Source organism: Barbus barbus, assembly GCF_936440315.1.
Source record: "Barbus barbus genome assembly, chromosome: 48".
Taxonomy (NCBI): Eukaryota; Metazoa; Chordata; class Actinopteri; order Cypriniformes; family Cyprinidae; genus Barbus; species Barbus barbus.
Genome location: NC_136726.1, coordinates 19,555,815 through 19,578,607, shown reverse-complemented (window position 1 = coordinate 19,578,607; position 22,793 = coordinate 19,555,815). Strand labels below are relative to the sequence as shown.

Genomic DNA, 22,793 nt, shown 5'->3' with positions numbered 1-22,793 from the left:
TTGTAGCCCCGCCCACAGTAGAAAACCATTGGTTGAAAAAGCTAGATTTACATAAAGCTGAAATCAGCAACTTTCACTGAAAATGAATGACTTTTGGTTGCTTTGTGGTTGAAAACTATGGAAGCTTATTTTTCATCACGGAATAAAAAATTTAAAAATTGTGACTTTTTAATCACACAATTCTGACTTTTTTCACGCAATTGCAAGTTTCTGGATTGCGAGAAAAAAGTTTGGATTGTGTGAAAAAAAATAGATAAAATCATTTGTTTTAACCTGTGGTGGAAATGAGATTTAATTTGATGTTATTATTAAAACTCCAGGATTAAACCAGGATTCTCTATTTATTTGGTCTATCAAATAATATTTTATTTTTTGCTATGGAAGTCAGAATATCTTTGGTGCTCAACAGAAAAAAGAACCTCATACAGCTCTGGAACAACTTGAGGGTGAGTAAATAACACAATTTAAATTTTGGGGTGAACTATCCCTTTAAAAATGGGTTTTTGTAGAAAAATTACATGAAAATTACAAAAAATGAGAACATCATTCAGAAAGTATTTTGTGACAGGGAGCAGTGGAGGAAGAGTGGAACAGTGTCTGAACCAACACACCTGAAGTCCCGAGTTCACCACAAATGGACCTGAAAAGTTGGTGCCAAACAGAAATACTTTTATCAGAAATCTCCTCAGACTCAAATCTAATCATACCTCTCTCTTATTAGAATTCAGATGAAGACAGTTTAAATATAAACCCTACACCTTTTATACCTCTTGACTTATTTAAATTCATAAAGTCCCAGTATACAATTATGAGCCCCTGTCTTCTAGTTAAACACAGGAAAGAGCCAGTCTGGATGTGTGGGACTCTGTCTTTCATAAGAGCTTCTGCTACCCATGATTCTATAACCAAATTAATCCGATCAGACCATGCGGCCCCCCTGCATGGGCGCTGAATTAACTTAGTCACCTAAAAAAAACAGCTCCGATTTTTCACACGCTGGGAAAATAAGAGGATCGGGCCCTTTCATTCTCGCTGTGAGAGCCATCACTCAAGAAAAGCCCACTCTGGCAGGTGTTTGTTTGTATTCACCTGCAGTGGTGTCTCAGATATTAATGAGATTTCTTCTGCTTTGCTTTAAAGGGAGACACGGGCCCTCAAACCGCACACACTCAAGGATTCTCCCTCGGCTGCGTTCTAAGAAAAGCTCAGGAACCGAAAAAAGGAATTGTCATGATTAATAATGTAGTGCTTGACCACAAACAGCTGTGGCTTGTGGACATGTTCAAAGCATCTGCATATCTCACAGGAGCCAGAGGGAGAGTGTGAACCTGAATGGGGTTGTTCCTCGCGTCTAGGGACATCTACTCTACTCCAGCTTGTTAGATAGTTCACTCCTTGCTCTGTTTTTCCCTTCGGGCGAAATACACCAGTCTTATCCGCCAACAGGAGACCATCTGCATGTAAATATAAAATTTCATTTGGTAAATTGTATTATTACTAATGCATTCAGAGCCATTAACCAAAACAATACTACAGGAATCATAAATAACTAATGGCTTGACTTGTTGCCTATGGGGTGAATCAAAAATTTAGTGTACTCAAAGTTTTATCTAGAAACAGTAACAAACTCAAGTAAGCACTGTCAGCAATATCTGGAGTCACCTTGAGGGAAAGTAGTATAATGAGAAATTAAATATTAATATTTAAAGAATATGTATTGCATACAGAAAAGAAAATGTATGAATGTAAACATACTCATACGTTTATGCAAATCTCGTGCCTGCGTGAATATTCGCCGCGACGCCGCTAGTGGACGCTTTTAGCTTCCGGAAATGTGTAATAATACAGCCTGTGCATGTCAAGTTTGATCCAATGAGATGACTGAGAGAGCGGGCACGTGTCTCTGGTTTAGCCAATGAATGTGCACCCGCTTACGTTTCATCCAATGAGAGTACAGAGAGGGCGGGACTTCAGTGTGTAGCGCGGTGCTTAAGGAAGATTAGCTAATGTGTGCTTAGTCGCATCAAATGCTTATTTTTTATTAGAAATAATATTTATTATTTAATGCGGGATAAACGTTTGTCGCTCGGACAGCTTAAGCTCCAATTCCAACGTGAGTAAATGATCTCAGACACGTATATGTGAGCGTGACGGCGTTTGTACGCTACAGTTGTGTTTGTTTACATCCTTCAGTATTAAATACGGCAAATAAAATGTGTTTATCTGCTAAATAAACCAGTTATGATTGTAATAAACCTTGAGTAATTATATCTAAGAATATATTTGATCTGTTTGCTGTGGCTATTGGGTTTGAATAATGTATGCTTCATTCATTACAACAAATGACAATATAAACAATATTTCTTTGGCTGTGCTTTAAAATTAAATGTTTATTTTCTTAATTCAAGAGATGAAGGATTTGAAAGTCTGACAGTAATCAGTGTTGAGTATTACTGTAAGGTAGTAAACTCTGCCTGCTTTAAATGATTGAAAATTAATAACAGTTGAAAACATTCTTTAGAAAAGTAATCAAATGTAATCCGTTACACTTCTTTTCTAAAGTAATTGAAATAGTTACACTACTTATTATATTTAAAAAAAAAGGGTAACCTGTAGTCTGTTACCTATTACATTCCCAAAGTAACCTTCCCAACACTGATACTAAATGTAAGATGTTAATATAGCTAATATTCAAAACGTAAATATTTATATACACAAAGTATTATACCTTTCCTAAGCTCAAAGAAATTTTAATTTATTAATTTAAGTGCACGATGACAATTGATGCAGTCTATATTGTCTAGTAATTAATTATTGTATGAATTTCGTGACAAATGTCATTTGTTTTTGTGCAGGTCCTGCTGCATCATGATTGCGCCCTCTCACTAAGATGTCCGGTTGCCACGGCGACAGCATCAGCATCACGGGGCTGCTGGGTATGCTCTGCGACTTCAGCCTTTCTGGGTTGTCATGGAAACGTCGCGCTCTGGGCGCAGCATCCCGGGAGTCTGCGCGTCGGACCCTGCGCAAGCGTGCGTATGGTGTGCTCCTCGCTGGACTCTTCCAGGACGGGTCGCCCAAACCGCCACCGAATGCCCTTGCGAACACACCCGCCCATAATAAAATACTGATGATCTCATTCGACCTGCGCGTGTCCGGCTGCAACGAGGAGGCGGAGAGGTTGGAGGAGCTCCTGGGTCAGTTACGGAACGGAGCGGACTCTTCTGGACTGTCTGAGCTCGATTCCATCCTAGAGCTCCTGGTGCAACTGGCTGGGTCCGTGGCTCCGCCCCCTCTGTCTTTTAGTCATGACTACATGCGCCGGGAGCGTCCCGTGCAGCGCAGACCCCCATTGGGCGGGTACCTGAGCCGGGACTTGCAGCAGCTGGAGGAGAGGGCGTGGTCTTTGATCTGTGGGGAGGAATGGGGCATTTTTGGAGGCATCTGTAGGACCCTGAGCATCATGGATGCTCCGCCGGGCACCGGGCTGCTCGGATTGGGACGCAGACCGGATACCGAGGAGAGGTTTGAAAGAGAGACCCGACTGTCACTGTTTGGTGCCCTACAGCACTCCAGAACGGCAGATATGGACGTCCGACTAGACCTGCCGCCTGTTCCAAGCAACGCAGACCTTACTGGACTCAGTATACGGGTGGAGATGCTAAATTCATCCAGTACAAGTGTTTTGTCCTGAGAACTGTCACACCTGGTAGCTTATATGCTCTTGTTTCTGCAGGTACCACTGTGTCTGGATCAGTCTGATGATGAAGGCTTCCAGTCTGCCTCTAATCTGACTCCAGATTCCCAATCCGAGACGAGTCCCAGTCCTGAGATCGACGTGTGGGAGGCCCTTCGGTCGTTTGTGCCCGGCAGAAGACGCTGTTGGGAGAACATTGGCTGGTGAGAGAGAGTCGAGCACGCTGACAGTGGTCTGATTTGATTGTGATTCTTTCAAATCTGCACCAAAACAATTAAACTGAATTGACCAAGTTTTAATTCATAACTATTTTCAAAAACACTTTGTCAGACACTTTAACACTTATGATTTCAAAAACCTGATCCAAAGGCTTATTCTTAAATGTAGATAAACATTAGATTAAACATGGTAGATAAAGTTAAATTGTAGACAAATATAGTTTGTGCCCAATGTAGTAGTTAATTAAAACTAAACCTGAAATTAATAATAAAACCATTAAAAAAATGTTGACTGAAATATTTTACTTTTATAATACTTTATTTCTGCTATTTGCCTAGGCAATATTACTCATTTTAATTAGCTTTTTAAATAACTCATTTTAACTTTATGAAAATAACTAAAACCGAAATAAAAATTAATATAAACTATATAGACATATGTAAAAAAAAATATATATATATATATATTTATTTTAAAAAATATTTTAACAGTACAAAAAAATGGCAAAATCACAAATAAACTAAAACTAAAATGGAAATTGAAAATATATTTAAAAAAAAATATTTAAAAATGTTAATACTTTTTTTTTTTTTTTTTTTTTTCATTTGGTCAAGAACTGTATTTTGGGAAATCAATTTAAAATATTTTTTTAAATAATTATTGAAGTAATAATAATAATAATGCAAAAAAAAGTATTATAATGAGTACCTTGCAATTTTCTAATTATTATAAACTATTAAAGGGATAGTCTACCCAGAAATCTGTTCTGTCATGATTTCCTGTCATCTTTCTTCTGTGCAACACACAAGAAAAAGTTTGATTTTTAAGAATGTTGGTAACCCAAGTTTTGGTTCCCATTGTATTTTTAGATCATACAATGGGAAACAACACTGTTTGTTTACCAACATTCTTCAAAATATTTATTTTTGTGTGTTTATTTCAAAGGGGAAAGAAAGTCGTACGGGTTTAGAACTAAATGAGGGTTAGTAAATAAAAATTTTGGGGGGGACAGTCCATTTAAAATAAATACCAAAACTATGCATCGAATTGGACCTCTGCTGACTAGTTTCAAAGTAGTTTGAACATGGTCCACATTTGTCATCCTCTATCTCTGTGTCCTTCAGCCCGCCGGGTCAGAAGGAACCCCCGTACCTGACAGAGGCTGGCAGAGAGGCGTTTGATCAGCTGTACCGACTGTGGGAGGGAGAAATGAGGAACATTCTGTCCACACAGACACCATCGCCGCTCCTGCCGCTGCCGCTGGACTGCCAGAGTCAGCTGGTCAAAGACGTGCTCAACGTGCTGATCGGGGTCTCCTCTGCCACGTTTCCACTCAACGAGGTAGAGCAATTAAATATACGTCAAGAAAATACATTTGTAATGTGTGACGACTCATAGAATCATTCTGTGTGAAGAGAATCTGTGTGAACAATGAAATTTAGCACATCTACCTTTCATAATGTGACCATACAGAGTGAAACAATGCAGGCAGGACTTGATTTTAACTATTAGGATTTGTTTGGGTGAAACATGGAGCCTAAGCATCACTGTTAGTCTTTTTACTTGGCCAGAAAGAACTACCCAGAAAACGCCAACAACTGCATGGTAATATGCCAGAAGCTAATATTTTGGAAAACCTTGAATTGTGAACAATCAGATACGGAACATTTATTTTTAGGAAATTAATTAACCACCTAATTTTAATAATAACTTTTTCTTGACTTGCTTTATTTTCCACTCAAGGCTAGTGTGCAGTTTGATGTTCGTCCAGATATATGCGTGTCCGGGACGTCCCCTGAGAGTGTGTCTCGACTGCTGGGTGAGCTGGCGCAGTACGGCACACATTACCTGCGTCTCAGCCGCTTCTCTCTGAGCAGCACGAGTCAGAAGGGACTCGTCTTTCAGGTGACGCATACTGTTTTTTCTTACGGTACTTTAGGACTGATCCAGGAGCATTATTTCACATCCTGTATAGGGCTCCATGATAAATCGAAACGAAATCGTAATCACGATTAGGCAGAAGCTGCGATTGTTATGCGTGTCTTTCAGTGAAGCTCGGTTCTGTGATCAGTAGTAAATCTCCATCCGAAGGCCACAGAGCGCTCTCACGCGGAAACTCCAAAATACACCCCGCAGAACAAATCCAGAAAAACCCTATAGCTGTAGCTGAATAAACAGAAGATTTAACTGCTTTCATTGATTCAACAATATATGGTTTATCTGAGTTCTTATTATTGTCATTTTCATTATAATAAAGTTTATTTATAATGCAATGTCTTTATCACTGCTTTGAATACTATGAAATATGTTGCGTGCCTTTTTCTGAGTAAGAAGCCACATCATCTCACCGAAGGATTTATTTCAAACACTCGACTGACGTTATGAAGTGAGTTTGGAGTAAAAACATGTTATTAAATGTGGTATTTTCACATGCTTTCAGATAGAGCAGCATTTACTACACAGAGCCGTAGTTCACTGAGAAGCTGTGCAAACAGCTGTCATTATCGTGAACGATTTCTTTGATTTAATTATCGCGCAATAATATCGTCTGCAATGTTTTTTTGGAGTTTTTTTTTTTGCATAACTTTTCAGTGAACTACGGCTCTGTGTAGTAAATGCTGCTCCATCTGAAAGCACGTGATGGAGATTTACTGCTGATTACAGAACCGGCTTTACTGATAAAATGCGCATTAGATTAATCGTGCAGCCCTAATCCTGTATGTTCCTTTCCTATAACAACATGTTACACAGATGTTTGTGTGTTTCAGGCCTTCACAGATGTGCTGCGGCGTTACCTGCATTATTACAGAGCGTGTGTGCTGAGCACGCCGGCCTCTTTCAGTCTCCTAACTATTGCTTGTCATTTCCGCAAACTGGGGCGTCAGCTCAGGTAAATCTTCACACAGTCACACAATCACAAAATCACACAGCTGTGCTGTCAAATGGATCATTTGTTTGCTATTTTTTTTTTTTTTTTTAATAAAAGGGTGTAAACAACATGCAATATTTTCAGTGCTCCTGTATTTCAGTGTATTTTCAAACTCCTGACCTATTCCATCAAGATCATTTTTGGAATTTGATAAAAACTGAAAGTGATGATTTAACTTTTTCACACTAACCAAGACCAAAACATTTGTCTGAAAAGTTTTTATACATTTTTGTTCCACTTTTAAATATTGAATATGTAATAATTTTATGCATCCATATAATTTATAAGCATATAATTCTAATTTTATGCATTTGATTTATATGTATGTAAACATAATTTCTAAAAAAAATACATTTTAAAATAAATAATTTAAATATGTATTATATTTTTTAAAAATGGGATATGTAAATTATAAATGTAAAAATGAAATTATTATAAAATCTATTTGCTTGTATATATTTTTATGTAAGCACAAAGACAACCAAAATATGTACAAATAATTAAATGTAAAATATAAATGTATTACTTTTTAATAATGGGATATTTAAAAGTATAAATGTAAATATGAAATGAATTCTTGAAGTATAAATGTGTACATAAAATATAAATATGTGTGCATGTACAAACAAACACGTATACAAACAATATAAATCCGTGCTGTCAAATGATTAATTGCATCCAAAATAAAAACATACATAAAAATATTTATATTCATATAATGTATATCATATATAAATACATGCATGTATATATTTAAGAAAAACATGTAACGTTTATGTATTAAATATGTATTATTTTTATATATATATGTGTGTGTATATATATATATATATATATATATATATATATATATATATATATATATATATATATATATATATATATATATATATATATATATATATACATACATACATACATACATACATATACAGTCCCCTCCATAAGTATTGGAACAGTAAAGACTTAATTGCTCTGTTGGCTGTGGAGTCAAGACATTTGCAAATATAATTAAAAGATGCATATGAGACAAAACTACAGAATGTCACATTTTATTATTAGCTGTTTCAACACAGATGTTTTACCAAATAAAAAGAACAGCACTTTTAGAGTTCATCCCACTCATTGATGTGAGCATAAGTATTGGGACAGTTGAACATAAGGCAGATATAACAGATTAAAAGCTATTATTTAGTTGCAGATCCCTTGCACACAATCACAGCAGTGAGTCTGTGACCCATAGACATCACCAGACTCTTGGTCTCATCCTTTGAAATGCTTTTCCCAGCCTTTAATGCAGCCGTTTCCAGTTGTTGCTTGTTTTGGGGAGTTTCTGCCTTTACTCTCCTCTTCAGCTGGTGAAATTCATGTTCAATCCGATTTAAATCTGGAGATTGACTTGAGCAATCTAAGACTTTCCATTTCTTTGCCCTTATAAACTCCTGGACTGAACTGGCAGGGTGTTTTGGGTCATTGTCCTGATGCAATATGAAGCACTTCACAATGAATCTGCTGGCATTTTCTTGAATATTGGTAGGCAAGATGGTTTTGTACCCTTTCAAATTCATTCTGCTACTGTCATCATACATTAAGTCATCAGTAAAGTTGAGAGGGCCTGTTCCAGAGACAGCCATGCATGCCCATGCCATGACACCACCTCCACCATGCTTTACAGATGAGGCTGTATGCTTGGGATCATTGCACTTCCCTTTTTTCTCCATATTTTTGTTTTCCCATCACTTAGATAAAGGTTCATCTTTGTCTCATCGGTCCAGGAACACAGTTCTAAAACTCTTCTGGCTCACCTTTGTGCTTTTTTGCAAACTCTAATCTCGCCTTTCTATTTTTGGTGCTGGTCAGAGGTTTGCATCTTGCTGTGTAGCATCTGTAATTCTGCGTCAAAGTCTCCTGAGGACAGTAGATTGTCAGAGCATTACCCAGCTTTCTGGAAGTTGTTGGTGAATTTAGTCTTTTAGGATTCATTTTCACAGCTTTTTTATTATTTGTCTGTCATCAACTACTGTTGTTTTCTCAGCCGATCAGGTCGTTGTTGGTCGCTGGTGGTTTCCAAACTCTTGATTTCTCCATGCCCTTTGTTTTTGCTTGAGCTCTAATTGACTTCCTCTTTTCTTTTAGCATCCAAATTGTTTGCTTTTCTCTCAAAGTCAGCTCCCTCGTCTTCATCCTGGTTTGTGTGTCATCATCGAATGCAAGATTCAGAATACAGAAGTAATGGATATAACTGATACGACACATTCCCTGCTTTTAATATCTGAAGAATTAATGCAACAGGACACAGCTGATCACTTAGAAAGACCTGTGAGGCAACTGCTCCAATACTTATGCTCACATCAGATAGAGGGATGAAACTCTAAAAGTGCTGAACTTCTTAGCTGGTAAAACATCTATGCGTTGAATCACCCAATAATAAAATGTGACATTCTGTAGTTTTGTCTCATATTCATCTATTAATGTAAATATGAAATGTATTCTTAAAATATTTAAATGTATAATTTTTTTTATATGTAGATGTTTTTGTAGTGTGTGTCTGTGTGAAATACTTATATAAAATATAAATACATACTTATACAAGTATACATAAACTCTTAAAATGTGTATTATTATTAAAATGTCATTTACAATTATAAATGTAAATGTAAATATGTTTCCTAACTTTCCCAGTTGGGTAAGCAGGAAAATGTTGATGAGTTGATGAGCCCAGATTGTTATAATTATTGGACATCAGGACAAAGAAAAGTAAAATATATTTAAAAAGGAAGTCTTTAAAATGGGTCTAATTCATCAGTTATTGTGTGCATGTGTGTGCTGAACAGGTATCTGTCAGAGCTGTGTTGTGTGGATGGAATCGGAGGAGTGGGACGAGCAACGTTCCCCGTGGTAAGAAACACTCTCGGCACACGCTTTAAATACTTCTGTCAGAGACATCAGCTTTGAAGTCGAGTTTGAAGACATTGTTTTCAGCTCAGAAGTGTTGGAGACAGGTGGGTGTTGCAGGTCTGCGGTGGTGTTTGTGTAATTGGCAGTGTGATGTGTGTGTTTAGGGTGTAAAGCTGCTGTCGTATCTGTATAATGAAGCTCAGAGTAACTGCAGTAATGAGAATCACCCGGTGCTGCTGTCGCTGCTGAAGAGCAGCTGTGAGCCGTACACACGGTGAGAATCTCCTTTCGCTTTATTTATTTATCTATTATTCATTTCAGCAAGGTCACTTAGGAGCAGAGTGTTTTTTGACACCCTATATTTTCAGAGTGAGTGATACCATGAAATGGTTGTGAGATGCTGTAATGTCTGACTGGCATTTAAATGCACAATGCAAATCCTCTGCTATTATTTACTCACCCTCATGTTGGAACAAACCCATATGCTGTTGTTGCTCTTATGCAATATGAATGCAGAATCATCACGCTGCTCTTTCCCTCACAGAGGTTGTGTCTGTCAAGTACCAACAACAAAATTGATAATCATGCCCTCTGCAGAATCTCTGAATTGATATTTGCATTCACGCTCAGTTTCAGAAATGCCTCATCGATGACTTTGATGTCACCCAATAATGAAAATTTGCTGAAAATGTACTCACCTTCGGGCTAGATAGGTTTGTTTTTTTCATAGGAACAGATTTGGAGAAATATAGCATTACATCACTTGCTCACCAATGGATCCTCTGCACTGAATGGGTGCCGTCAGAATGAGTCCAAACAGCTGATAAAAACATCACAATAATCCACAAGTAATCCTCGTGACTCAGTCCATCAGTTAATGTCTTGTGAAGCCAAAAACTGTTAAGAAACGAATCCATCATTAAGACATTTTGGATCCATTGGTGAGTTATTGTAGAGTTGAGGCCATTTAGATTTTTTTTTTTTTTTTTTTGTATTTGAATTTTTTTTTTAGCCATTTATTATCTTGCTGTATTATTGCAGTGTTCTGATAATATTCAAATTATTATTATTGTTATTTGTCATTTCATCAGTTTCCCATAACTTATTTCACACAAAATTATATTTATAAATCCTTATTTGTTTCTAAAAAGTAACTTTTTTTGTATTTTACGTTGATATTGCAATGGTGATACTATTATTATTATTATTATATTAATATTTGTCATTTCATCCATTTTCAGTAACAACATAAACAGTGACATCCTTGTTTAGAAAAGTTATTCTTAAAAATATATTTTTTTAATTTTATAATTAATTCGTTTTAGCCTTGATTTAGCTCAAATAGTAGCGCGTGTTGATAACAATGCTAAGGTTATGGGTTTGATTCCAGATAATGCATACATTTGTATACTTTTTAGTGTAAATGCATGTGCCAAATGCATAAAGGTCACTGTTTAATGCAAAAACGTAGTTTAGACTAGTTAGTCTACATTATAATGTAGCTTTCTATAAATATTACAACAGTGGTTGTCTATGATATGTTCTTGTTTTATTAACTAACTAAATGTCTCCGTGTGGGCACGTAGGTTTGTTTCAGACTGGGTGTACAGTGGTGTCTTCCGTGACGTATATAAAGAGTTTATGATCGAGGTCAATGAGGATTATCTGACCTACAGAGGTGAGTTTCTCAATCTCATGCTTTAATTTTGTTGAATGTTCAGATGGTTAAATCCATTTTCTGCTGCATTAATATGGATTTCTTGGACTATCTTGATGGTGTGCAGTTACATCAGTGATAACGGTCTTAAAATCAATGTAATTTATGCAAAACCCCTTTAAAAATGAATGAATCTGTTTCCTCAGATAAGAACTTTTGGACGCAGGGCTACACTCTGATTTCGCGGGATGTGGAGGACTGTGTGCCGGTGTTCCTCAAACACATCGCCAATGACGTCTATGTCTGCGGGAAAACAATCAACCTGCTGAAAATCTGCTGCCCACAGGTGCATCTCAAAAACTTTATAATGCTTCATATACACTACTGCTAAAAACTTTGGGGTCCATAAGATTTTTTTTAAATGTTTTTAGTCTCTTATGCTCATCAAGGCTGCATTTATTTTATGAAAAATTTAAAAAAGATTAATAATGTGAAATAACTGGTTTCTATTTGAATATGTTTTTAAATGTAATTTATTCCTGTGATGCAAAGCTTGAATTTTCAGCATCATTACTCCAGTCTTCAGTGTCACATGATCCTTCAGAAATCGTTCTGATATGCTGATTTGCTGCTCAAGAAACATGTATTATCATTATCAATGTTGAAAACCGTTTTGCTGCTTCATATTGTTTAGTGAAAATTGTGATACTGTTTTTTTCCCAGGATTCTTTGATGAATAGAAAGTTTAAAAAAACAGCTGTTTTTATTTTTCTTTGTTACTTTTGATCAGCTTAATAGATCCTTGCTGAATAGAGGTATTAATTTATCAAAAATAAAAAATATATCGTACTGACCCCAAATAGTTAAACTGTAATCTCAATGTACAATAAATTAAATAATAATAAAAAAATAAAAATAAATTTGATTAGATAATTATGACATCGGAAGTTCCCATCTAACTCAATCTGTCCATTGAACAGCACTATATCTTCTGGTCGGATGTCCCGGTGCCCTGGATCGCTGTGACGTTTTCCCTACAGGAAGTAGTGGAGATTGAGAGAGACTGTGCTGTGTATCGTGGACGAATGGAGACGATCGCTAGACACAGCGCCATCAACAGGGAGGAGCAGGTACTGCACCTTTTATCATGCCTATTGAATGATTTTTGGAGATGTGGATATGGTGTAAATTAATGGTGAGATTTTTAAAATAGCTCGTCCAGGTTAAATGTTTATGTCTACATTATGCTTCCTGAATTCAGAGCCAATAAAGGTGCAGAGCCGGTGCTGTTGGCATGGCAACAGATGAGATTTTAAAAGCCAGTCCATTAACCCAGTTTCATCAGGACACTCTGACCTGGGCTAAAATCTGCTTTATTGTTTTGCACTGAAGTCTGTCTTCCTTCATTTTCTCTCTCTCTTTATCTCTCTTTAACTTGTGTTTTGTCAGGCCATGCGGACTGAACAGGCCCGACAGGAGCTCATTAACCAGGTCAGAGTGTCAGCGGCCAAGACCCTGGAGAGAATCAGAGGTCAGAAATCTGTCCCATCAAAACCCACAAACGCACACACACGCACCTGATGCTGTTAGCAGCTTCTGTCCGGGTAAAATTAGTCTTGCGCAGCCAGACTTGACTTTCATCATAGTTCCATGTCCCAAATAGCACCCTTCTAAATTATGAAATAAGAAAAGGGACACTCTATGGACCTACAAGTTCACGTTGAGTGAGCCATTTAGGACAGGACCACATTGCTGCTTAAAAAAAAAAAAAAAATCATTTTATTATTATTATATATTTTTTTTCAGCTAATTGCCAAGGCAACAATAGTTTTTTTACATTTATAACTAAAACTAAATATTCTAAAACTAAAACCTAATTAAAAAAACAAACAAACACAAATAAAAATGATTAAAAAAACAATAAAATTACTAAAATTCTAAAACAAATACAAAAGTTCTTATTCTCGTTTGGTTTAGTTTATGTTCTAAAATAAAACTAAATAGACTAAAACCAAACTTTAATCTAAACTATATAGACATACTTAAAACAAAGAATACAATAAAATTACTAAAATTATAAAACGACTAAAATACAAGTACTAAAATAACTAAAACTATTTTATGTATTTGTGTAAGTATAATATCAACCTGTCCAGGGACTGCGGGTGGAAATTAGCATTGTTTGCTATAACCTGGCACATGACATCTCTTCTTTTTTAGACTAATGTTTTTTGTGCATTGTCCCTGATCAAATAAATAAATTCAATTCAATAAAACGAAAAGAAAACTATATAGACATACTTAAAAAAAAAAAAAAAAAAAAAACATTACTAATATAAAAAAAAAAGATCAATCTGATAAAACTGGAAAATTTTAGCTGGCTGCCATTTCTATTCCTTAATAAAAAAACTAGGTAGACATATGTAAAATAATAAAAAATGACAACAACAACAACAAAAAACAACTATAAAATGAATACAGATTTTTTACTAGTTGCTGTACAAATGTTTCTCATTCTTGTTTAGTTTAACTACTAAGATGACCAAAACTGAAGTAAATAAACCAAAACTTTAAGAAAAAAAAAGTATAAAAATGACAAAAAAAACTAAACAATAAAATGATAAAATAACTACAAAATCTCAGCTGGCTTCCATTTTTTATTTGAGTTTAGTTTAAGTACTAAGAAGACTAAAACTTAATAAAAACTAAATAGACATAGTAAACAAAACTAATAATAACCACAATACAATTACAAAAATTAACTACAAACTACAAAATTTCAACTGGTTGCTAAGGCAATATTTCTCATCCTCAAGTACTAAAATAACAAAAACAAAAACTATAAAGACAAAATAAATCTAATTCAATATATTAACACAAACTGTAATAGTATTTCAGTGATACTAAAATAACAATGTGTAGTAAACAATGTTTTTTGCGCGAGGAGGACACACAGCTGTTCTCCTCGTAGAGGTCAAGTATTAATTATCAGGACGACTAGCGAGAGAGAATTCCTCCCCACAGACACAGATGAATGGAGATTACAGCTGACGCCCTGCTGTTCTTGCTCTCGCCCCCTGCAGGTCGCCAGGTGTCACAGCGTCTGGCAGAGGAGGCCCAGAAGAGAGAGCGATTTGAAGAGCTGAAACAGCAGCTGGAGCTCGACCAGGAGGTGAGGAGCATAGTAATAACCAGTCAGTAAGACCATCTTCAGCGGTTCTAACTTGTATGGGTGTGGTTTCAGTGGCGTAGTGCTGTGAGACGGAAGGAGCAGGAAGATGATTTCAGCTACACTCGAGAGCTCAGAGACCGAGAGCAGAGGCTGCAGGACCTCGAGGAACAGCTGGAGCGCCGGGCACGGTGGGCAGCATACAGTAACAATCAGAAAAAAAAGAACAATTGAGGCTGTAGCGGAGCAGTCACCGCCCACAGGAAGTTTATTTCCCATTCATATTCTCTGCAGGCATTTGAGCAGTTTATTCAGTAAAGCACTCTGAGCCGTGAACCAAAAAAACAGCTCTAAGATTAATCATAGCGTTATAATATTGGATTCCAACCAAAGAAGTATTTAAGAGAAAAATACAAAGGTACAAGATTTTGTTCACAGGGAACTAACTACTTATCCTATAAAGCATTGCAAATCAAGTAATCAAGTGAACAACAATGATAAATTGAAAAACTATTGACTAAACTTATTGTTTTTTTTTATTGGTATAAAATATATTTTAAAGTTTATTGCAAAACAGGCAAACAACTAGACATACACGGAAAATTTGGCAATTAAAGGCATTTTTGTTGAAATTGCATTGACTTTTGGCTGCATATCGTATCACCCTCAGAGCTCATGGTAGGTCTGTCTTGAAAAGTTCATGTTATCCATAAAAATCTATTTCACTGAAATAATAGTATTTTTTTTTTTGCACTGTTGCACTTTTATTATAAATAGGAGTATATAAAATATAATATAAAAGGACTCAAATATTCAGAGAGATCAAAGACATTTATTAAATGATGTATTTTCTGTGTGTGTTCAGGATGGATCTGATCGCTCAGTATAGTCAGTTATCAGAAGCCGCTGCCAGACGAGAGCTCAGAGCCATGTGGAAGGTGCAGAGGATGAAACTCGATGAGCGCAGAGTGAACTTCCTGCAGCAAGAACAAATGAATGTACAGGTCTGATATCATACTTAAGATTTTTTTATTGTAGAGTTTGGCCCATTTAGATTTTTTGCATTTGTAAAATAAATTTTTTAGGACCTGTCTAGTATCTTATCTAAAATCTCACTTGTGTCATATGAAAGTCTCCAGTTCTCAGTTTGTAAACCATCCTGTCTGAGTTCCTTAGACTTTTAACTGTCTTGTATTTGTACTTGATACTTTTAAGACACATGTATGCATTTGCCATTAAAGTACTATTTTGTAGTGACTGATAAGGGGAAATGTTTATCTCTGAGATGCTATGATTTCTGTTCAGGCTCTTCTGGAGAAGTTTTCTTTAGGTCAGGAGGGTCCCCCTGTACAACTACACATTGAGGTCTGTGTGCTGTTCTTTATACTCTTCTATAGCATTATAAATTCATCCTACTCTAATGCTGTTTTAATTGTTTTCATTTAATTTGTTTGTAGGTCTCTGAGGAGCAGAATCTACGAGAACAGCAAATAGCAGATCCTCCTCTCCTAGAATCCTCTGTTCCTCCCTGTCCTCCTGCCATTGGTGAAGCACAAGCTGTCATATCAGAGAAAAGCAACATTGCTGACTTCCTCCCAAAGCCTCCACGCATCCCTTGTAGTGGTGCCATGTCCCATGCCCTCCACAACATTGGATCCGACCTCCTGCAATCCCCTCAGAAACCCCACCCACAGCAGCCACACCCATCAACCTCCCACATATGTGTCGGTGAAAACGTTTCGGAATTCCTAAAGTCTGTCCCCGTACCTAATATACACGGACACTTCCCACTGGGTCAGTTCACTCCAGAGGTGCCAGCAAGTCACCCAAAGGCTAGTGTTCATGGACACCCTTCACAGAGCTCTGTGCAGCTGGGAGACTCCACTGCCTCGGGGCAAAACAAGGGCCTAATCCGCTCTGAGTCTAACACCCCTGCACAAACCACTCAAGAGCGAACATGCGAGGCAGAGAGAGATAGCCAGTGTACAGAAAAACAACCGACTGGAGAAGAGACAGCAACAGAGCCCTCGGCGGCCAGAACAGGTTCAGAGCCAAAGCAAGCCGCCCAGGAGCCAACAGAGGAAGCCAAGTCCTGTGAGAGAGTCAGCCAGCCCTCGCACTGTTCTCAGCCAGAGCAAGAACAATCTGTGTCTCTTCTCAGAGGCATCCATGAGTCGGATTCTAATACGAGAAATAACAGCCATGATCCTGATCCAGCACTGATCTCATTTTTGCCCTCCTCTGATGTCTGTGGCCACACCTCTAACACCCATATAAGGGTTGGCAAACATGTTTCTGATGTGACCGCTCCCTTTCCCACGCCTAACATCCATGGCCACGCCTCTGACTCCCGTTTAAGGGTTGGCGAACATGTTTCTGAAGTGACCGCTCCCCTTCCCACGCCGAACATCCATGGTCACGCCTCTGACGCCCATATAAGGGTTGGCGAACATGTTTCTGAAGTGACCACTCCCCTTCCCACACCTAACATCCATGGCCACGCCTCTGACTCCCATATAAGGGTTGGGGAACATGTTTCTGAAGTGGCCGCTCCCTTTCCCACGCCTAACATCCATGGCCACGCCTCTGACGCCCATTTAAGGGTTGGCGAACATGTTTCTGAAGTGACCGCTCCCTTTCCCACGCCTAACATCCATGGCCACGCCTCTGACGCCCATTTAAGGGTTGGCGAACATGTTTCTAAAGTGACCGCTCCCTTTCCCACGCCTAACATCCATGGCCACGCCTCTGACTCCCATATAAGGGTTGGAGAACATGTTTCTAAAGTGACCGCTCCCTTTCACACGCCTAACATCCATGGCCACGCCTCTGACTCCCATATAAGGGTTGGAGAACATGTTTCTGAAGTGACCGCTCCCTTTCCCACGCCTAACATCCATGGCCACGCCTCTGACGCCCATTTAAGGGTTGGTGAACATGTTTCTGAAGTGACCGCTCCCTTTCCCACGCCTAACATCCATGGCCACGCCTCTGACGCCCATTTAAGGGTTGGCAAACATGTTTCTGAAGTGACCGCTCCCCTTCCCATACCGATCATCCATGGCCACGCCTCTGACGCCCATTTAAGGGTTGGCGAACATGTTTCTGAAGTGACAGCTCCCCTTCCCATGCCTAACATCCATGGCCACGCCTTTGACGCCCATTTAAGGGTTGGCGAACATGTTTCTGAAGTGACCGCTCCCTTTCCCATGCCTAACATCCATGGCCACGCCTCTGACGCCCATTTAAGGATTGGCGAACATGTTTCTGAGGTGACCGCTCCCCTTCCCACGCCGAACATCCATGGCCACGCCTCTGACTCCCATATAAGGGTTGGCGAACATTTTTCTGAAGTGACCGCTCCCCTTCCCACGCCGAACATCCATGGCCACGCCTCTGACTCCCATATAAGGGCTGGCGAACATGTTTCTGAAGTGACCGCTCCCCTTCCCACGCCGAACATCCATGGCCACGCCTCTGACTCCCATATAAGGGCTGGCGAACATGTTTCTGAAGTGACCGCTCTCCTTCCCACGCGGAACATTCATGGCCACTCCTCTGACTCCCATATAAGGGCTGGCGAACATGTTTCTGAAGTGACCGCTCTCCTTCCCACGCGGAACATTCATGGCCACTCCTCTGACGCCCATATAAGGGTTGGCGAACATGTTTCTGAAGTGACCGCTTCCCTTCCCACGCCTAACATCCATGGTCACTCCTCTGATGCCCATATAAGGGTTGGCGAATATGTTTCTGAAGTGACCGCTCCCCTTCCCACGCCTAACATTCATGGCCACGCCTCTGACGCCCATATAAAGGTGGGTGAGTTTGTGTCGGATGTTGCCTCCTCTCGCCCACGTTGCAGCAAATATGGTCACTCCTCTGACAGCACCTTTAAAGTGGGTTGTGTGATGCCCGATGCCACCGTTAACCCAACCCCTCTACCTGGCAGTGCTTTCGGTCATGCGTCTGACTCCACACTAAAAGCTGGGTGTGTTGTATCAGGCATTGACCCTCAACCCTCTCCAATACCCGGCAGTGAGTATGGACATTCCTCACAGTCCACCTTGGGTATCGGGTGTGTGGTTAGTGGGACTGAAACCACTCGACCCAGCCGTCTTTACAGTGGTGCCCATGGCCATTCGTCAGACTCTGCTCTGAGCATGGGCTGCGTGGTTGGCAGGGTGATGCCAGGGAGTTTGTACCGAGACAGATCTCCAACCAAATCTGACCGAACATCAGAAGATGTCGAGAAACCAGCCGACACGGACATCCAGGGTGAGAACACTGCTAAAAAAACTCTTAACTGGAGGTGCTACAGGCATAAACATTTAGCATCTTCAGCTGCTTTCAAAAACCTTCAGAACTTAAAAAAAAAAAAAAAAAAAAAAAAAATAGTGACTCTTGAAGGACCAGTACCACATTCACTTGTACCACTCTTTTCAAGAATTTATCATCCAGAACAGTGGTGTGCACAGACCTCCGGATGGGCAGGGGCGAAATGGCGTTACGTGGGTACACTCGTGGACTGGGGGGTGGGGGTGTATAGGTTTGGTCCCCCTTCGTTAGGGGTGGGCGATATGGCAAAAATATCACAATTTTTTTTTAAATATCACGATTCATGATTTTATCATGATTCTTTGTCAAGTTGGTTTTTCTATTTTGCTATTTGTTTGAGCAGTGCAGCTAAACTAATTTCCCTATTATAAAAACAAAGCCTTTCAAGGTAACAAAATATAAAAAAGTATGGCGGATATTTAGGCCAAAGTGGGTGAAGATAAAAATCGTTGTCATTATTTTATCTTTGTTATTAAAAAATGAGAGTAAAGATACACATAATATACGAATAAAATAAACAGTTTTTTATTTTCAGGTAGGCTACAATAGGTGTATTTAGCAGCAGCATTCAAGAAACTGAATGAACAAATATAAAAATAAAACATTATATAGATTGATTCCTATTAAATCAACTGTATTAAAGTTTTTCAGTCAAGAGGTAGTGAGTGATTTTTCTCTTTGTGTTTTGGTGTTTTATTAACATTTAAAGGAATAATTCACCTAAAAATTAAAATAGGCTAGTGTTTTATTTTTATACCTTCATTTACTCACTCAAAAGTTGTTTTAAACCTGAATGAGTTTCCTCATTCAGGTTCCTCATTCAAAAACATAAAAGCTATTTTAAAGAAGGTGGAAAACCAAACAGTTGCTGGTCCACAGTGACTTCCATAGTATTTTTATTTTTTCCTACTGTTAAAGTCAATGTGGATCAGCAACTGTTTGGTTACCCCAGATTCTTCAAAATGTTGTCTTTTGTGTTCAGCACAAGAAAGAAATTAATTCAGGTTTGGGACAACATGAGAGTGAATAAATAATGAAAGAAATTAAATTTTAGGGTTAACTATCCCTTTAATGGCATTCGGCAGCATGTTAAGTACTGTCCCTTTAAGACCTGCACGCATCTAATATACAGGCACGCATCCGTTTCTCTCAGCTGTTTACTTTCATTTTAGACATAGCCAACTGAGTCTATACATAAACCTTGTGCGTTTTGAAAATATTGGCACAAAACATAACTTAGTTCAGTAATCAAGCACTGTTTGTCGGGCTTTTTAGTTCGCACGCTTTGGGTGTATGCGCTCAAAAAAAGCACACGTCAGACCAGCGCGTGAATGAAACGTTTAACCAGTCAGGCTTTAGAGCAGATGCAGATAATGCACTTTTGTGATTGTGAATAAGTGCAGTGTCCCGTGAGAGTACCTCTACCGTTGAGTTAACATTGAATGGATGTCGCGTTGTACAGTACATTGATATGGCGGCGCCAGAACTGCAGCAGACAGAATGTGCGCTGTTGCACGATAAAACACATTTTACATTTTTAGTCCATCTCCTATCCTGAAATGTCTGTCTTGCAGAGATGGACTAAAAATGAACCCCCAAACTTACTGCTTACTTGCAGTTCTGGAAAATGGTGGCACTGGAGACTAAATGGTTCCTGATGGTTTCACACCTAATTCTTCACCTTAAGTCTTAATTCTTTTGGGTAACACTTTATTTTGATGGGTCCACAACATACTGACTATGAGAAACTTCTCAAGTATATTTCAACTTATTCTACTAACCCTAAACCTGCCCTAACAGTCTACTCTGAGAGTTAGTAGACATGTAGTTGCAAATTAACGAGAATTAGTTGTGAAGTTGCTTATTGTTAGTAGAATATCAAAATAAAGTGTAACCTACTTTTGCAGTTAACGTGTCTCTTCTTCTCTACCTGTTCTTTCTGACCGTGCTGACCCATTGAGCATTTCGCTGTCCCATGGTCATGCCTTAACTTATCAATTTCTGTATTGCATTAGTTTTGAATATTTTTCATGGGCATTTAATAGTTTTTGACTTTTCAGTCTGTTAAATCTCGTTTTTTTTTGCTCATTTTATCTGTAAAAGAAAACCTGCTTAATAATCATGCACACTTGTATGTAAGGAGTTTTTCATTTCCAGCCTTCATGGACAATTATATATCACTTATAAATTATTAAATACAAAATTAAGATTGATGTGGTTTGGAATTGGTCAAATGTGCTTGGATAAAAATATCAGAATATCAACTTCAATAATAATGTATACACACATATTTCTATAATATATTTCTGTTGGTCATACTCTTAAGTGAATCCACTGTGGTTAATGGTTTCATATTGTTTGTATTTGTAATGTGGTACTGCAGCGCCCCCTAGTGAGCTGTTCTCCCTGGATGAGGGACTGTCTGCCTGGGCTCTGGGACTGGGATTGTCTCCTAAAGAGAGTCCAGAGGATCGCTATCTTCTCAGCCTGGCCTCACAGTACCAGGTGGAGCAGTACCTGGACTCGTACGGTCTGATGAGTGAGTACCGAACCGCCGGCCTTCATCATGACCCACTAGAGCTTTCTCTCTTTCTGTCAGAAACTGAGAGGTGTGTGTTGTCGTTCCTGCTCTAGCTGCGGCTCCAGACTCTGAGCCGCTGCTGCAGGTGACTCGGGGTCCGAATGGCCTTCCTGTCGACCCATCCCTGCACCGGGCCACCGACGCCACTGCTGTTCAGCTCAGCGAGATGATGCCACTTCCTGTTCTCATGAAGCACTCCGTTACAACACCACTAATTACACAGTATGTAGACTAGAGCTGGGTCAAAAAAGAAAAACAATTCTGGTTTATCACAGTCTTTATTTAAACTATGCAGCTTCGCTTATTAAAATCTCAACATTTAGTGTGTAAATCATACTTCCAAATGGAGTAAACACTTGTGAGATTTATTTTTTATTTTTATTTATACCTTTGGCAAGAAGGAGTCTTTGTTGCTTCAAAGCAAAACAAACAGCATGATCTATGTAGGAATATTCAAGAAAGAATGACTTGTTCTTTGAATTTGTGAGGCAAGTTATTGGTTTGAATCAGGGTTATTATATTTAAGTAAAACTGAAACTAAGATTAAAACAATTTTTGTTACTTAAAACCGTTTTCAATATTTTATTTGTTAACGTTTATTTTATTTAAGCTAGTTGCAAAGACATTTCTCATTTTCATTTAGTTTAACAATGTACTAAAGTAACTGACTAAAGCTGAAAAAATGAATAAAAAATGATAGACATTTAAAAAAACTACTAAAAATTACAAAAGACAACAGAATTACTAAAACCGTGTATATACATATATATATATATATATATACATGCATACATACAGTTGAAGTCAAAACTTTACATACACCTTTCAGAATCTGTAAAATGTTAACTATTTTACCAAAATAAGAGGGATCATACAAAATGCATGTTATCGTTTATTTAGTACTGACCTGAATAAGATGTTTACATATAGTCCACAAGAGAAAATAATAATTTAATTTATAAAAATGACCCTGTTCAAAAGTTTACATCCCCTTGATTCTTAATACTGTGTTGTTACCTTTTTTTTTGTTTAGTGATAGTTGTTCATGAGTCCCTTGTTTGTCCTGAACAGTTAAACTGCCCGCTGTTCTTCAGAAAAATCCTTCAGGTCCATCAAAAACAGAAATGAAAATTGATATACTATTTTAAACTCATTTATTATATACATATCTAATATTATATTTATGTGTGTGTGTATATATGAAATATATATATATATATATATATATATATATATATATATATATATATATATATATATATATATATATATATATATAGTATTCTTATAGGCCACGTACACACT

At 38.1% G+C, this 22,793-nt stretch overlaps 1 protein-coding gene across 1 annotated transcript in view; it reads left to right on the top strand.

Annotated features, from left to right (window-relative positions):
* Positions 1–1,940: 1,940 nt before the first annotated feature.
* The window catches only part of tubgcp6 (tubulin gamma complex component 6), a 26,869-nt gene continuing 6,016 nt past the window's right edge, over positions 1,941–22,793 (top strand). Inside the window, exons 1-19 of the mRNA XM_079412418.1 lie at positions 1,941–2,113; positions 2,856–3,652; positions 3,737–3,900; positions 5,041–5,257; positions 5,660–5,821; positions 6,685–6,806; positions 9,680–9,743; positions 9,908–10,017; positions 11,330–11,421; positions 11,607–11,746; positions 12,381–12,530; positions 12,850–12,931; positions 14,484–14,572; positions 14,645–14,760; positions 15,435–15,573; positions 15,875–15,934; positions 16,027–18,847; positions 21,291–21,446; positions 21,542–21,710. Of these exons, the coding sequence (XP_079268544.1) occupies positions 2,891–3,652; positions 3,737–3,900; positions 5,041–5,257; positions 5,660–5,821; positions 6,685–6,806; positions 9,680–9,743; positions 9,908–10,017; positions 11,330–11,421; positions 11,607–11,746; positions 12,381–12,530; positions 12,850–12,931; positions 14,484–14,572; positions 14,645–14,760; positions 15,435–15,573; positions 15,875–15,934; positions 16,027–18,847; positions 21,291–21,446; positions 21,542–21,710 (5,615 nt within the window). The 5' untranslated portion in view covers positions 1,941–2,113; positions 2,856–2,890. The remainder of the gene's footprint in view (positions 2,114–2,855; positions 3,653–3,736; positions 3,901–5,040; positions 5,258–5,659; positions 5,822–6,684; positions 6,807–9,679; positions 9,744–9,907; positions 10,018–11,329; positions 11,422–11,606; positions 11,747–12,380; positions 12,531–12,849; positions 12,932–14,483; positions 14,573–14,644; positions 14,761–15,434; positions 15,574–15,874; positions 15,935–16,026; positions 18,848–21,290; positions 21,447–21,541; positions 21,711–22,793) is intronic.